Below are 16,718 nucleotides of genomic sequence, written 5' to 3'. Positions count from 1 at the left end.
TGAACAATTGTATGATATGTTGAAAGGATTTTTCTTGTTTGTGCTATCCCTAAAAATAGAGCAGTTCAATTAGCCGTTGAGATCCTGATAAAATTGCACTGCTGTTGTTCCATTGGCGCTGTTGATGTTGAGCAAAAACCAATTATACCAACGTTAAATGTCTACAGCACCATCCCATTATGTTTGTTACAGCCCTATAGAAATTATTCATGCGGAAGTATGTGCAGGCCCGAGAGATAGTGTGAGCTTCTCAGCGTGGCATCTGTCCCCTTCACTACATCCACAGACGTGAAGGAACGGCAGACTCGTTCTAATCACATTAGCAGCAAACTGGAGCGTATACCACAGCAGCACGTGTGTGACGCCGCACATGGATATATGCTTGTAGTGATGTCGGCGCATATTAGGGGAACGTCGAGTCGATCAGAAAAGGGGGATAGGATGGGGGAGAGAGAGAGAGAGAGAGAGAGGGAACGAGCAGGCATGAGTAGAGAGTCAAGTAAAACATGGTGTACAGTATATCGCTCTTGCAGTCAAAGCAGCACTATAGCTGCCAGTGTTCAATCTACATTTGTATTGTTGGCTTAACACTGGCACACTTGCTGTGTAGAGAAGAAGTAGGCCTGGCGCCAGAAGGTTGGCAGTTCAATCCCCTGCAGTTAGCAACTGACCACTGATGAAGAGCCAGCGGATGACTAGCCCAAATTGTGCAGCAAAAAACAGACTCTAATGATACATAATCAAGGTGAAGCTACAATGTAGGTGTTTCTAATAAAGTGGCCAGTGAGGGGATTGTGCTTTTCCTACACTAGCCTGCTGCTGGGCCTAGCCAAGCTTGTCTCTTGATCCTTGTTAATCCCCTACGATCAGAGGTAGGACTTAGCTAGCATGACTCTATTGCACCGGAACACTGATATTATCACACACACAGCCTTGCTTCAAATCTGCTCAGATTTCAAGACGCCCGAGGCAATAGAATTCGAGAGGAATTACCATCGGCTCTTCATGGTGTATTGCAATCAAAAAGATAAGGTTCAAGTTTGCTGGCATGGGCTACGTGAGCGGCTGATTGGCTGCTGTAATCGAAAGTACCTTGTCTAGTTTGGCCTCGATGTCGACCACATCTGTCTCCACCTCGTCGATGTTCGCTCTGAAAAGAAAAAAGAAAAAAAGACAGAGATTCTTGTTAGAAACTAAGTGGATGATTAGAGCGGCGTCTGACATAGAATCGCTTGGACCTACAAGCCCCATCAAATCACCATAAATCCCTTTGCATTCTCCCTTTTTCGCATCATATGGTTTTCACCATATCACATAATAACAAATAATGATGACTAATAAAGCAAGACTTGCTTCATGTGTTTTCTATTTCCAGGGTATCTAGAGCATGACGAATAGGGTTCCTTGTCTAGAGAAGAGAACAGAAGAGAAGACAAGAAGTGGACAAGATGAGGTTAGGAGAAAAAAAACTGATATAAAGAATTGAGAAGAGGAGAAGGGGTGAGAGGAAAAGAGATGAGAGGAGAAAAGGAGAAAGAGAAGTGAAGTGATAAGAGAGTGGAGGTGAGAAGAAGAGAGATGAGACCAGACAGGATGAGCTGAGGTGAGGAGCACAAAGAGAGGGCAAGACAAGAATAATTGAGAAGAAAACAGGAGATGGGAGGAAGTTTAGGAGGAGATTAGATAAGAGAAGAGAAGTTGAGGGGAGAGGAGAGAAGCTGATAGGAGAGAAAAGAAAAGAAGATTGGAGGACAGAAGAGAAGATGAGAAGACTGGAGGACAGAAGAGAAGAGAATACAAGAAGAGGGGACATAAAAGAAGACAATAGGACAGAAGGAGAGAAGACGAGATGAGAGAAAAGAAGAGAAGCAAAGAGAAGATGAGAGGAGAAAAAAGAGGGGAGAAGACAAAATCAGAGGACAAAGGAGAAGAGAAATGAGAGGAGAGAAGAGACAACGAGAGGACAGAAGAGAAGATGGGAAGACAGAAGAGGAGAGAATAAAGGAACACAAGAGAAGAAGAGAAAATGAGAGAACTGAAGATGAAAGGGGAGAAGATTAGATGAGATGAGATGAGAGGAGAAGCAAAGAGAAGATGAGAGGAGAGAAGAGAGGATACGAGGTGGACAGAGATGAACTGAGAGGAGAAGAGAAAAAAGAGTGAGATGAAAAGAGACACGAGAAGAGAAGAAGTGAGAGGAAACAATAAGAAACGATAAGAGATAAGAGAAATGAAGAAGGAAGGACAGTAGAAGAGAGGAGGGTTGAGTAGAGTAGAGGAGTGTGGAGTGTGTACCTGAGGGGACGTTGCGTCTGCATTTAAATAAATCTAGCTAATGAGTGTCATTGTGAAAGCCCTGAGCACTCTGACTCTGGCTGACTGTCTCATTACTCCAGTTCATTCTCCAGCTCTACTAACTCATGGCACGGCCCAGTTCCACCAACTAGTAGAACAGATAAAGAGCGAGCTGGATCTAATTATTCCCTCTTGCTCTTCCTATACCGTTTCTATCACTGCTGTAGCACCCGTGTACAATTCAAGAAATAGAGCTATATAGAGCTTGACGTAATTGTGCATTGTCTGCCAAATAATGCACCACTTCACAAACACTGCCTGTTTTTATTCCCATCACTACAAGCTACTGTTGTTAGCTCTGTGAACTGTGAACGCAGCATGGTGAGCATTCCATATAAAACCACTGAACACGCTTGGTATTGAAAAGGCCATTTCTCTTATACACTAGAGGACCTCTGATCCAATCGGCTCCTCCTTTTCCCAGGTGCCCTGTACTTAAAGAAGTGGTCATATGTAAACTTCTAAAAAAATTAAAATTCTCTCGGTATACAGTCTACAGTTAAACCCTGAGTGATGGTCCAGCTCCACCTCCTTCCTTCATGCACTTTAATGCAGAGCTGGGAATTGAGGGCACAACCCCTAAGGTTATCTGCAGAGGCCAGAGATCAAGAGAAGTCACAGCTGCCCTCAATACATTCCTGTTACTCTAGGGGCTTTTCATCCATTAACCCCCAACACAAACACACTCACATATACATATGAGGGAGCACAGGAGTCGGCCGGCATGGCAATCCTTAAGAATAGCATTAAGGCCATGGGAGAGGTATTCCTCTACTGAGTCCACTAATAAGACACACATCTGAGGTATCATGACTGATCAATAATGCTTAGATCTTCCTACTAAGTCCAGTGCCAGCACATTTCAGATAGTTTGTAGTATTTTGTCGATGATAAAGATGCTTCAGACACCAAATACATCTACAAAATACTGACCACATTGGGGGACGATGACAAACTGGATAAATCTGATTTCACGCCCAACTACCACTTTAAGTGGCTTTACTCGGATGAGCTCCAGCTCTGACAGCCTCTCTCAGGGGACAGGGTGAGTTTGCAGCTTTTGTGCCAAGCCCCGGGACTCGGAGGCCCAAAGCCAGCACCCTGTCCAGAAAGGCACTTCCAGGAGGTGTGGTGTTTTATTGACAGCAGCTCTCTGGCTAATTCTCCAGCTGAATTCTGCAGTGTCTGGGGGCTGACATTTGTCTAAAACAATAGCAATGCTCTGTTGTACTGCGAAAGAAACCCCAAACAACACCAGTGCTGCTATTATCTGCTCCACGGGGGTTAAAGGGTCATGGACTTTGTTGGTTTAGCTTTGACACGTGACAGCTGAGAGAAACAGAGCAGTTCAGAATGCAGTGAGCCTTGGTGTTCTCTGTCATCTTTGAGACAAAGCTGCAGGGATGTCACATTCCCTTGATTCTATTGTTGGAGGCACCTTAAGCATAGTGCAGACAGCTGAGCTCTGTGTATATGGCTGAACTGAATTTAAAAGACCCCCCTGGCTCCCCAGTGTAAGGCTCTAGGACTCTCTAGACCTAGTGTAGGACTCTGTAGGACTCTCTGGAGGTGGGCTAGAGGGGCACTGAGCTGGAATGATGGTGCTCCATCCAATACGTTTGGGATGAGGTGGGATGATGATCATCCAACATCCTGACCTCACTAATGCTCTGGTCGCTGAATGCAATGAAATCCTCACAGCAATGTAAACAGCTTTTCCTGGACAGTAGAGACTCAGTAGAGTTACTCCAACAAAAGCAGGATATTTTTTATTTTGGAAGAAACAACGAATGAGCAGGTGTCCCAATACTTTTGTCCATATAGTGTAAGTATGGCATAATACGTTTGCCTAAGCAAGAGATTTAGACTTAGAGGTATATAAGCCTTCAGAACATGTTAGCTAGATTAGCTAGCTAGCAATAGCTGCAGCAGCTAACAGGAGGTAATCGCTGGAAAATATCATATATTGTGAGAAGAAGCCATATAGTAGACAGTCTGAATGTCTGAAAAACATCATGCAAATCATTTTTAAATGGATTTGTAACACAATGCGCTGTTAAATAAGTATGGCAGTACACCGATAAGCACCACAATACAGTAGGCCAGTTTGAGATTAGACATGGAGTCTACAATGTTAATTTTGGTGTATAGGCTTTAATCTTTCAGAACATGTTAGCTACATTAGCTAGCAGCAGCTAAAAGGAGGAAATCTGAGGTAAATATCTTATTTTGTGAGAAAGAGCCCCATAGTAGACGGCTCAGTTATAGTCAAAATGTCTGATAACCTGGTGCAAATTTTTGTTAAAGGTAGATTTGACGGACAATAAGCTTTTAAAATAAGTATGGCAGCACACCGATAAGCACCACAATACAATAGGCCAGTTTGAGATTAGACATGGAGTCTACAATGCTAATTTTGGTGTATAGGCTTTAATCTTTCAGAACATGTTAGCTACATTAACTAGCAGCAGCTAAAACGAGGAAATCTGAGGTAAATACCTCATATTATGAGAAAGAGTCATACAGTAGACAGCTCAGCTGTAGTCAGAATGTCTAAAAAGCTGCTATAAATAATTTTTAAAGTTGATATTAAACACAGTATGCTTTTAAAATAATTTTAAATCAATAAGCACCACAATCTAACAGGCTAGTTTGAGATTAGACATGTCTAAAATGTCTAAAATACTAATTTTGGTGTATAGGCTTTAATCTTTCAGAACATGTTAGCTACATTAGCTAGCAGCAGCTAAAAGGAGGAAATCTGAGGTAAATATCTTATATTGTCAGAAGAGCCACGTAGTAGACGGCTCAGTTATAGTCAAAATGTCTGATAACCTGGTGCAAATATTTGTTAAAGGTAACTAGATTTGACGAACAATAAGCTTTTAAAATAAGTATGGCAGCACACCGATAAGCACCACAATACAGTAGGCCAGTTTGAGATTAGACATGGAGTCTACAATGCTAATTTTGGTGTATAGGCTTTAATCTTTCAGAACATGTTAGCTACATTATTATTATGTATACATTATACATATATACATTAGCTGCAGCAGCTAAAAGGAGGAAATCTGAGGTAAATATCTTATATTGTGAGAAAGAGCCCCATAGGAGACGGCTCAGTTATAGTCAGAATGTCTGAAAATCTGCTGCAAATCATTTGTAAAGTGGATTTGAAACACAATATGCTGTTAATGTAAGAACACAGCCAGTGAAATCTAATGTTACCGTACTCCATATGAGGGTGGTTTTCAAGCTCATTTACAAGGAGACGATTGATCCGCACCAGCTGTTGGCTTACTGGCGAAGCACTTTGCCACTTGATCATATTTCACAGTTATGAACTGTTGTAATGCTGCGATGACATTGATATCATTATCAGAACATGAAAGGTGCACACACTGCTATTCCTTGTCTTTCGGGATGTTTAAAGGACGCTACGGCAGCTAATACATGTGCATTCACAGCAGTCTGCACCGGTTTGTAGTTTTTTGCAAAAGGGCAGTTATACAAGTAATATTCAGTACCAGTCAAAAGTTTGGACACACCTTCTCATTCAATGTTTTTATTTTTTCCCCTACATTGTAAATTAATACCGACGTTATCCAGACTACGAAGGAACACATAAGGAATCATATAGTAAACTTAACAGTGTACACTGTATTTTGCATTACTCAAATATGGCTATCCACTGTATACCAACTCTACGTCTTCACATCACAACACTGTTGGTCTCAAACACATGAAGAGGGCAAGAAATTCAAGTAATGAACTCCTGAGCCACTGCTGGTTCTCAAAAACTGACAGAATCTAAAATATAACATATTCTGGTTTGTTTAAAACTTTTTGGTATACTAATAAATAATAATTCCATATTTCTCTGTAGTTTGGATGACTTTAACATTAATCCACAGTGCAGACATTTTTAAAATAATAAAAAAAAACCTCAAAATTTCAGGTGTGTCCAAACTTTCGACTGGTACTGTATATACGTTCATTTAAGTCTCATCATATAATGGACCCCATGTGCCTGCATTGTATTAAAACCAATGTGTGTGTGTGTGTTTGTGTGTGTGTGTTTGCTGACCTGCACACAACCCTGCAGGGAAACTAGCGCTACCACTCTCTGTGTGGGTAAGCTGCTACTGCCCCCGGCCTAAGATGCAGCCATGTGCGCAAGTGAGCGGATGGCGGCTTATGAGGATGATGATGATGGGGGGTGGTGGTCTCATGTGCATCTTCAGTTCAGCTGCACTGAACAGCCTCCTGGCCATCCGAGAACTATTCTTAGCCCCACGTGGGCCTGTGCATGTCACATGGGGCTCAAGCCTACACTCTTAAAAAAATGAAGGTGCAGCAAATGGTTCTTTGAGCAAAACCATAGAAGAACCATTTTTGGTTCCATAAAGAAGAAACATGTTAATAGAGATAGAGGTCAAAAGAACCTTCACTTGATGCAAAGATGAATTTTTTACCAATTTAAAGGTTCTTCACATTTAAGCCTCTATTACAAACATGATTCTTTATAGAACCAACAGTGTCCGGGTCTTCAAATCTGGACCTTTTCCAATTTCAAGTCCTGGATTTTGTTCTTGCTGGAAGTAAAAGGAACAGTTAATGCAATTGATTGGCCACGTAGAGCTTTACGAAGTTTAGGATGGAAAACTGGATTCTAGATCCAGATATGAAGACCTCTATTCTATGGTTTTTTCACCAAACCATCTGTAGCACCTTCATTTTTAAGAAGAAATAAGGAACTTCAGAGCTGAAGAAGCGAAAGCAGACATTATAGACAATCCACACTATATTCAAATAAAGCTTCAATACTAAGGCCAGGATCCAAGTGAGCACATTTTGGCAATTTGTAAGGGTCCAGATTTGATTAGGGATCTCATGAGATCTTAGAAAGGTCATACATGGCTTTATTGGTCAATCCTTTTCATTTCTCCTGCTAGGCCTTTTGAACTATATAAAATGACCTGTGTCTCACTGTCCTTGGCTCCATTAGCTTCTTACATTTTAATAGCTGGTATGTGTCACTCTATAAACCTTCGATGTGTGACGTTCTTTCACTGGTAATTATATGTCACAGACAGGCAAATCAGTGACCTCCTAACCGCCTGCTTTTGCTCGGCTTTTGCTCTGCAGTCGCTGTGTTGAGCATTTTGTTTATTTTTAAGGTTCGTAAATGGGCTCTCTGTCGCTCTTATCACACACTTGTTGGTGGCCCCAACCAGCGTGTTTTTACAGGCTGTTTTAGAGACGGCGTGTGTGTGTTTGGGTGCAAGTGTGATGCGTGCATGTGTATCCAATCTCAATGCTAACCCTGTGAGCCTGATGCAATAAATGTGAAAGTCCGTCAGAAAAACACGCAGCTTCACTGTTTAAAGCAAACAGTTTATTCTGAGCTCTGCGTTTATTTCATGCGGCGTTCTTCCTCTGCGAGCCTCACAGTCCATTCGTTTACACGCTTCCTTCATTTTGTTGACTTGGCTTGATGTCCTTGCCCCCTTTTAACCAAACACACACACACACGGCCTTTATAACCTCTTTCTCAGTGTCCGACCTCAGTGTCCGAGTTCACAGAGCATTCATATAGAATGACAAGTATATTTATCTGGCAGTAAGTCACAAAAACACACACAAATAAACAAGTAAACAACACACTGTGTGTATCTGTATATATGGGAGTGTGTTATCGTAACCATTTCCACACCATCCAATCCCTAGTTTATCTAATCAGTCCTTCATTAAAGTAAATCAGTTGAGCTGGTTGGTGAAACTGAGCAAATCCATACATTGGCTGAAGTTTATATAGAAGCCAGCAGCCAAATCTGAGTTCAACTCAAGTTATTCAGCATATCAGCAATGATTTTGAATAATTTCATGCAATTTCACCTTGTATTTCCAAAACTTTACAGTAGAAGGAAACAAACTTCTTAACTTTCAGTGCATGTCAATGTAAAAAAAATTGATTGCGAGACATTTTGGAACATTGCTATTGGTCCATTCATCGAAATGAAATTTGAACACCATGTAAAAAACAGACCCACGCATTTGAAGGTTCTACAAGAATCAATTTTGTGGACCTTGTTTAACCAGGGATCCAGTGAATCATCATGGTGGGCCAATCCTGGAATTTTTAATGGATCAGATATCGGCCTTTAGGGTTCCGATCTACTTCCGTGCCATCTAGGCCCCATTAATAGACATGATCCTGAACTGCTGCTGATGAACTTCTCATTTTTTCAAAAATGACCCTAGACCGAGTTCATCTGTGACGTTATTTCAGTGAGGAATCAAACAGAGCTTTATCTGAACTGATAAGTGTGGCGATGTTACCAGTTAGCAGCTAAAACAGAAGCTAAAGCTGGTTCTAATGCTAACTCGCCATTCCACCTTAAATAGTGCTGCAGCTACAGTGAGTGCATCTCAACAGCTGAGAGGAACTGCTGCCTTATTTAAGGTGGAACGGAAAGTTCGGGGAAGAGGAAAACTTTACTCCTGAATTCTGCCTGGTTATAAACCAGACTATGGTGGAAATGCTCTGTTCTACCAGAGAGAGAACCTCGCTCCTTTCTTTGGTTCTAAACCAGCTCTGAACGGTACATTCAGATCCAAGGAGAAGGCTAATGCTAATGCACACACGCTAAGTCATTAGACTGCAGAGCTGTAAAGGAGCTGGGAGCTGAATGGTCAGGTAGGTCAGTCAGACTGGACTGTAAGATATTAAACATTACAGAGTTTTACTGATTTTAGAAACATCCCTATCTATAACACTGCTCCAAAGACCCCTATTATGGGCACCAAGATTGAATACAGTGGTCCACAGCTGAGAACTATTCAGTGTGAAGGAAAGTCGATGCATCCCTGGCCCTGGGGAGTCACCCATCTCTGGAAGAGGCAGCTGCACGCTCCCTATACATCCCCCATACAGGGAAGCTGCACTGGGACAGGACGAGGGGTGAAGGGAGAACTATAGGGGCACCTGCACATGGCTAAAATGCTGCGTTGTGTTCTGGCTCCAACTGCGGCTCAGCACATTTCCCTCAGCCGAGTGTGCGCTGGAACGCTGACAAAGCCTGGGCTGTTAGCAAACAAGCTCAATGGCCTGAAACAGCGGCCGAGTTCATCAGACCCAATGACTAGGACCTTCAGGGCCAGGCCGAGCGGTTCACTGAATATCAATCTATATCCACATGTGTCCACTGTTTACAGACCCCTCTTTATAAGCATCCAAGACAAAAGTGAGACGCTTAATCTATTAAAAAAAGGCAGCGGGAACAGAGGGTCTTTGTCAGATTGGAGATGGGATGCAGGAAGATGCCTAATATAGCAAGAGAGGCGGTGCAGTTCCAACATTGGTATCTTAACCTCTATACTGCTTGGTTATTTAACTATTTAGTTTTTGCGTCACAAAAAGCTTCAACATACACCAAATGTGTCCATGTGTGGACACCCCTTCTAATGAATGCATTTGGCTACTTTAAGGGGCATCAAGCCCCCTCAGCACTGAGCTGTGGAGCAGTGGACGAACTGTGCTCTCTGGATTCATTGTTGGTGCTCCATCCAATACTTTTGGGATGAGTTGGAAAGTTGAGAATGAGGTAGGGTGGAGATCATTCAACATCCTGACCTTACCAACGCTCTTGCAATCAAATCCTCAAAGCAATGCTCCAAACTGCAGTAGAAAGCCTTCTTACCTAGATAGTAGAGACAATAACTTAACCAAAGCATTATAAGATCTTTATTTCAATACCTAAATCAATGAAGCAATGAACAGCAGAGCAGGTGTCCCAATACTTTTGTCCATATGTGCACTATATGCAGTCTTAGCATAAGTAGCAATTAGTCTTACTTACTAGCTGTTCTGTTATGTTCTTTAACTTCTTTATGTTTCATTATTTTGTGTATTAGTACAACAAGAATAAAAGGGTTTAACAATAAAGCATATCATGTTGTTTTGACCTGAATCACAACATAACGTACTGTTCTGTGTTATCATATCATGACTTGCTTGCTAGATGGTGAATCGTGGGTTAGCTTGCGGTTTATGTATTGGCTTGTGGTTACATCCTGGGATCTGTACACTAAGAAACACAGCTTCTGTGGTAAAAAAAATATTAAAGACATTATTATGAGTTGTATAAACTGCTACAGACCTAGACAATAAACCTTTTCTATAGGTCTTAAAATTGTATTTACGCTCAAAATTGAGCCATTGGTAAGTCATATGAAAAGTGGTGATATTATCAGTAGAATTGTATGGAATAATATACTATTATAGGCTTTTCAGATATTTCATAATCATAAAATAAGCCAGATAAGAATAGTTTGATTGTGATCTGCCATATATCTTCTTTCAGAGGTACATGAGTAAAATCTACTTTTATTATTATGTGTTATTTAATAATAAACTGTCAAATATCAGTATTAGAGTTTTCCTGCTGATGCACCCTATCTTCCCAGACTTGGAGGAACCAAGGCCGACCACAGAATTCTGTCCATAAAACATAATCACCATTGTTTCTTCCTGGCCAGGTGGCGTGAACAGTGTCCGAACCCTGCCAAATGGCGGATGACCAGAAATATGTTTTTTCTCTCCTTTTAAAATAATAATCTGAAAAGAAAATCAGCCAAGGACTTTTCCAGGGAAGAGCTATTTTCTAAATTGTGAATCTTTTCAGAGAGAAAACAAGTTGCATCACCTCCTCACATGGGACAAGTTCATTGTGAAGCGTTTGGCATCTCCTGTGTGGTGGGAATATGTAAAGTTCCCTCTGAGAGCCATAACGCCCAATGACTACATCAGTTTAGAGAGGAAGAGGCACATATGAGCGTCACTGGAAAGTTATATATCAGTCACTAGGCCACTTTAGCGTAGATTCGTGCACTGGTGTAGCAAAAGATTGTGGTAATCAACTAAACTGATGGCTTGGTTTCAGGTACAATCTTCACAAATAAAGGTTTGTGGCTTGGATGTGAGGTTCTATGAGAACTCTGTAATTGGTGTAGACACTAGGGTTGGATTTGGCCTAGCATTGGCCTAATTCCAGTGTAAGAAGTCAATCCCCATTGGAAATTGGTTTAGTCTAGGATCTGGGTCTGGGAAACTGCCGCCAAATGTTTATTGGACTCAACACAGTCTTTAATTTCTGTAGACTTTTGTAGACTCTTATCAATTTTTTATCTCTTCTGTCAAAGCCCTTCTAACTATTTTGAATAAAGTACTGACAGCACAGTTAGAGTATTGAATTGCTGCCCAATTTAAATACTGGATATATTTATTAAGCATTTTTAAGTTGTTAAAGTATAAATAGTAGATATATGACTCCTGAAGTGTGTTTAGCACCTGTTTGGAGCTAAAGGTAGTCCCATTAGTTTATAAGCAAACAATATAGACTATAGTGGACTAAAGAAAACACTGGCCTAGCGCTAGCTTTTAACCTTTCACTTCATTGCGTGCCGAGTTTGCGCTCTCCTTCTGCAGAAAATGGCACTGAAAAAACAGCAGTCACGAGGCCTGATTCCTGTGGCAGCCTGTAATCCCATAACTAGCAGAGTCTGGAGATGATGAGCTGTTCTCCAGGATCAACACCACCATATTCTCCTGAAGTCGCAGTCGTGGTTGCACATGTGTTGTTACTGGGACCCAATTGGGCTTTCTAAATGGGCCCCATCGTTACAGACCATCCTAATCTCACATGGGTCACATCAAGGTCCCATGTGCAGTGTATAACCCAGATGAGGCCCATGTTTAACCCCTCATGTTCCCATCACTGACACTGGCGGGCATCCATATGTTGGGCCAACTTGGAACCTATGGACAAAACTTTCAACTTTCTGGGCTAACTGGGTTTTCAGGCTTTCTATACCGGCCCCACATGCTGTTCGGGTATGTCCGTTTTGGGGGTGTAAATATAAGGAATAAAGACCGTTACATAACAGTTTGGGGGTTTTGGAATTGGCCCAGTCTCCAGGCATTTTATTTTATTTTATTTTAAAGGAGGAACAACCGTGATTGAAGTGTACTGTTTGGCATTCAATGATTCCTTTAAAACATTTAGAAAAGTGGTTATTTGAAGAACTATTCACAGAAATGTTCTTTATGCTACCAAACAAGGATCACGTCAAGGAAGGCTTTTTTTGCCACATTTATAATTGAGGTTACCATTTGCTGCTAAATTGTTTCATCCTTCCAAATTTGATAAAGTACTTCCAGAATCCAGCCACTAATGAGATTCCTGAAAAACATGTACAAACGCCTTCATCAGTGAAATGTTCCCCATTATAGAAATCCACTACTTGCCACCAGCACTTTGAAAAGTGTCACCCCAAAGCCTACAAAGTGACGAGGCCGATTCTGGTGTTTATCTCCATATCTCTCCAAACGTCACACCACACAGTGTGGCTAAGATCAAAGCTGACACTAGCTCGGCCTACGCACGTCAATGGCCCTTTTTTCATCCCACCGCTATTACAAGGTGCCATTGGAAATCAGAGAACTGCGTCACGACATAATGACAAGGATCTCACCCTCTGAACCCAGCAAGAGACCCCTCCCAGCTGGTGGGGTTGCACGCTAAACACACCATGCTAACCACAACGTGCTTACTTACCACAGCATGCTAAAGTGGAGAGAGGCCGTAACAGCTGTTGCTCGTTCCTTTGTGAGAACAGAGCAGTGGCTGAGGCCTAGCTTACAGAGAATGAAGAATTCCTATGCCATCCGTCAACCGGCCAACACTCTCCTCACACAGAGAGCGTAGCAGGAGAATAACCAGTAAGGGATTTATAACATGTCTCAGATTTTTTCATGTAAAGTGTGGGACAAAAATGTAGCAAAAACGTCCTGAAGCAGGACCAGCGACCATCTCCAAAAAGCAAATGCATACGACAGTAACAGAAATGAAGAAGCTGACTTGAGATCAGTATCTAGTGTAGCTTTCGCTTATGCTTGTGCAGATGCTTCATCAGCTGCATAGCGTCTGTCACTGAGGTTGTACCGAGGTTGACAGTGAATGGAAGCACACTGAGCTGTTCCCACACTTCGTCTCGCAGACTTGGAGCCCTCAGAGATGGAAGGAAGGAAGGCTGGCCAGATATTCCCAGATATGTGCTTGGTGCTACACCTAATCGTACATGGGAACCGGGTGAAGAGGGTCAGAACCGTAAGGAATATTTATCTCAGTGGACAGAGATGAACTCCGCAGCAGGAGAGAAGCGAAATGAGAAAGTGACAGGGCCCAAAAGGCGTTTTACAAAATGGCTCCCCTAGGAGCTGAGTGTTTACTTGGGGGATAGTTCAGAGAAAAACCCCACTAAAGTGCTCAGACGCTGTTTGCGGTGAAAGAAACAAGCATTAAAAGTGTTGGCCAGGCTTCGTTTGTTTTGGCTCCACTCTTTCCCCAGTAAACTGGAGGGGGGAGCAAATAGCACCTTTCCCCAAGTCAGCTGAAGCCCAAAGCCAAGTATGAAGCAAAACTATGAGATCCAGTAGAAATGTTCACAGACGGCACTGAACTAACAATGCTTTAGCAAACCTCTTCATATCTGTACTTTAGGTTTTCATGACTGTTAAGCAACGTCTTAAAAATAAAAGGTGGAGCAATGGCATATGAGGCCCATATTTGGTTCCCTGTAAAACCTTTCACTTGATGGTTCTTGAAAGAAACATTTTTGACCAAATTCAAAGGTTTTTTTTAAGAATTTTACTTTGAACTACACATAAAAGGATGAATCGGCTATTTATCTGAATATTTTTTTTTTCAGCCCAAATATGCATTGGCAATTGGCTGATATTTCTAGCCAATCCTGAGAGCTGGACAAATGATATCATCCATATTTTGCGCTGTGCGAGGACCCTCATGCTGTATTTACACTGCTCTGGCGCATCAACACAGCAAACTTATCCCATTCGTTTTCAATGGGAAGCGTCAGTTCCGTCAGATGTGGCCACGCAGTGCATAACAGGTCTGGTGCGTCAAGTCTGGGGGATGCAGCGCGGTGAAAGGTTGAGTCTAGACAAACTTTATGCAAATTAATCTGGACAATGTGATGCCGGTGTTTGCGCAATAAGTGTCCGCAATGTGACATCTGTTTAGTATTCAAACGTTTTAGTGAAAGATGGAGGAAAAGTTAATTACTGCAGTTTTAGGGTTCCCCGTCCTGTTCGAGCCACCCCTAGCAAATAACAGGGACTCGGATCAACGGTCCACATATTTACACTCAACAGCAGTCTATCCAAAATTCTCAATCCAAGCGGGAAAACATCTGGTTGGATGCAGATATCATATGAAGTAGCCCATCTCCATTTGTAAATGTAGACATCTGGTTTAGGATTATTTGAAGCTTTTATTAATAAACTGGGTTTAGCAGGATGTGATTTCAGTTGGATGACACAGGGAGCACTGTTGTTATGCAGACAGTACTGAAGCTCTAAAATGTGTCTCATGGTAGAAGCAGAGTAAAGACTTAGTAAACGCCACCAACTGGATACCCCCCTATCGAGAGCAAATCACTCAGCCCAGTACAGTGGATATCAGAACACAGCAGAGCTAGCAAACTCACAGCTCTGAATTCACAGACTCTCACAGCTGGTGCTTGAAAGTTCTAAAGCATATTTCGTCTTGAGGGACAGAGCAGGTTAACGTGGCATTAAGCCGAGCTGACAGACGATCAGCCATTAGTATCGGCCTCAAAAACATTGATCAGTCCATCTCTACTTAGAACCATATGTCCCAGAATCTGGAATGTAGACAGTTACACATAGCTTGTATTGAACAAATATGCCTTACTTGGTTCAGTGTGTCACGGTTTATTTGCACTACAGATAGCCAAGGCTTTTGGTGAAACCCCACAGAAACATAACAACCCTCTGACCTCATGGTTTTGCTGACCTGGGCAATACCCGTCACCTCTCACAACACTGCTTCGGGTCAAAACTACTCATGGAGGTTCTGCACAGTCAGAGGCCTACAGCTGCTCTCTCATCACAAGACATACCGTGAGTTGGCCATCTTGTTATGACTGAGGACGGACACATTCCTTTCCATTCTGAACCATGGCTATGGCGTTCGCGCTAGACGCTAGCGGGGTTATGCTGCTGAGAATTTGACCATGGCCTCCTCTCTCCAGTGACCCCAACATTATGCATTCTGCAATGTTCATAAATATTTATGCAGCCTTGCAGTTTTGTGCCAGATATTAAGTAAAAAGGAAAGCAGCCAGTGAATATGATTTTGTTCATGCTATGACAAAGTAAACAGATCTCTGTTTATACAAAAGATGTCAAACCAGCTATCAGTCATATCTAGGGTTAGGGTTTGGGTTTGGCCTTGAGTGATTTAGTTTGTACAAGGGCTGTATGGTATAAGTGTGATTTAACGGCATAACCCTCTCTTCTTTAAAATCCTTTGACTTACAGTGTTATTAAACACTAACGTACACTGATGCTCTCCAGACATTTTACAAGAAGACAGTCTGCACACTCTTTCCCATAGTCTGAAGCAATATGGCGGATCTCCTCCAGTTTTGCACTCAACTCAGCACACCCAGCAAGACCAAGATCCGACCAGCCTCATCATCCCTGGGGCCTATGGAAACCTAAGCAGGGCCAGCATATATATATCAACCACCTCCTGGATTTGTATAATTGACCATATGAGTAATCAAAGCTGATCTATGGTCAATTCCTGCACTGAGAGGCTTGCTGAAACCTTGTTTCCCATTGGCAGAAGCAAGATGATGGATCCCTCCCTGCTAGTTTTGCTGCAGTGGTGGCCAGAAGACCCAGGAAGTGAAAGATGCCCATGGAAAACAGACCAGGTCCAGGCCAATTTTGCATCAACCACCTCCTGGATTTGTATAAGTGACCATATGAGTGATCAAAGCTGATCCAAGGTCAGCTCTTGCACTGAGAAGCTGAATACACGTGACCCCATATGGCCAAGACTTTGCATCACTGGTGGCTGTAGGCAGGTCTTAGCAATTCTGTCAAGAGCTTGTTGGTGATGAGGGTAATTCAGTGGCTCTGCAGCTGCCCCTGGCAATTGTTAGCCCTTTAAATAGATCAAGGCATGGCACGAAAATATCAGAACATCAGAACAGTAGTAAGTAGTTAAACAGGCTGGCAGTTGTGTACTAAGAAAACTAGTGCTATGCTACAGTTCTTAATGTACTGTATTTACTACTGCATTACTGTCTGTGACGGTGGGCGCCTACCCAATAGCACTAATCATCACAAGTCACACTCGTTATAAAACACTGCGTTACAAGACTATTGTAATATGTTTCACAGAGGCCGAAGGCCGGCAAGGCATTGACACAGCGCTAAACTCTAAAGTGTTAGAGCCGTGGCCCAC

At 42.3% G+C, this 16,718-nt stretch overlaps 1 protein-coding gene across 6 annotated transcripts in view; it reads right to left on the bottom strand.

Annotated features, from left to right (window-relative positions):
* Window positions 1-16,718, bottom strand: part of acap3b (ArfGAP with coiled-coil, ankyrin repeat and PH domains 3b) — a 93,099-nt gene that overhangs the window by 51,706 nt on the left and 24,675 nt on the right. For all 6 annotated transcript variants that reach the window (XM_072666474.1, XM_072666471.1, XM_072666469.1 and 3 more), the window contains exon 2: window positions 1,093-1,150. In XM_072666474.1, the coding sequence (XP_072522575.1) occupies window positions 1,093-1,150 (58 nt within the window). The remainder of the gene's footprint in view (window positions 1-1,092; window positions 1,151-16,718) is intronic.

The sequence above is a fragment of the Salminus brasiliensis genome, chromosome 21 (assembly GCF_030463535.1).
Source record: "Salminus brasiliensis chromosome 21, fSalBra1.hap2, whole genome shotgun sequence".
Lineage (NCBI taxonomy): Eukaryota > Metazoa > Chordata > Actinopteri > Characiformes > Bryconidae > Salminus > Salminus brasiliensis.
Note: the sequence above shows the minus strand (reverse complement) of the source record. Positions and strands in the feature narration are given on the sequence as shown.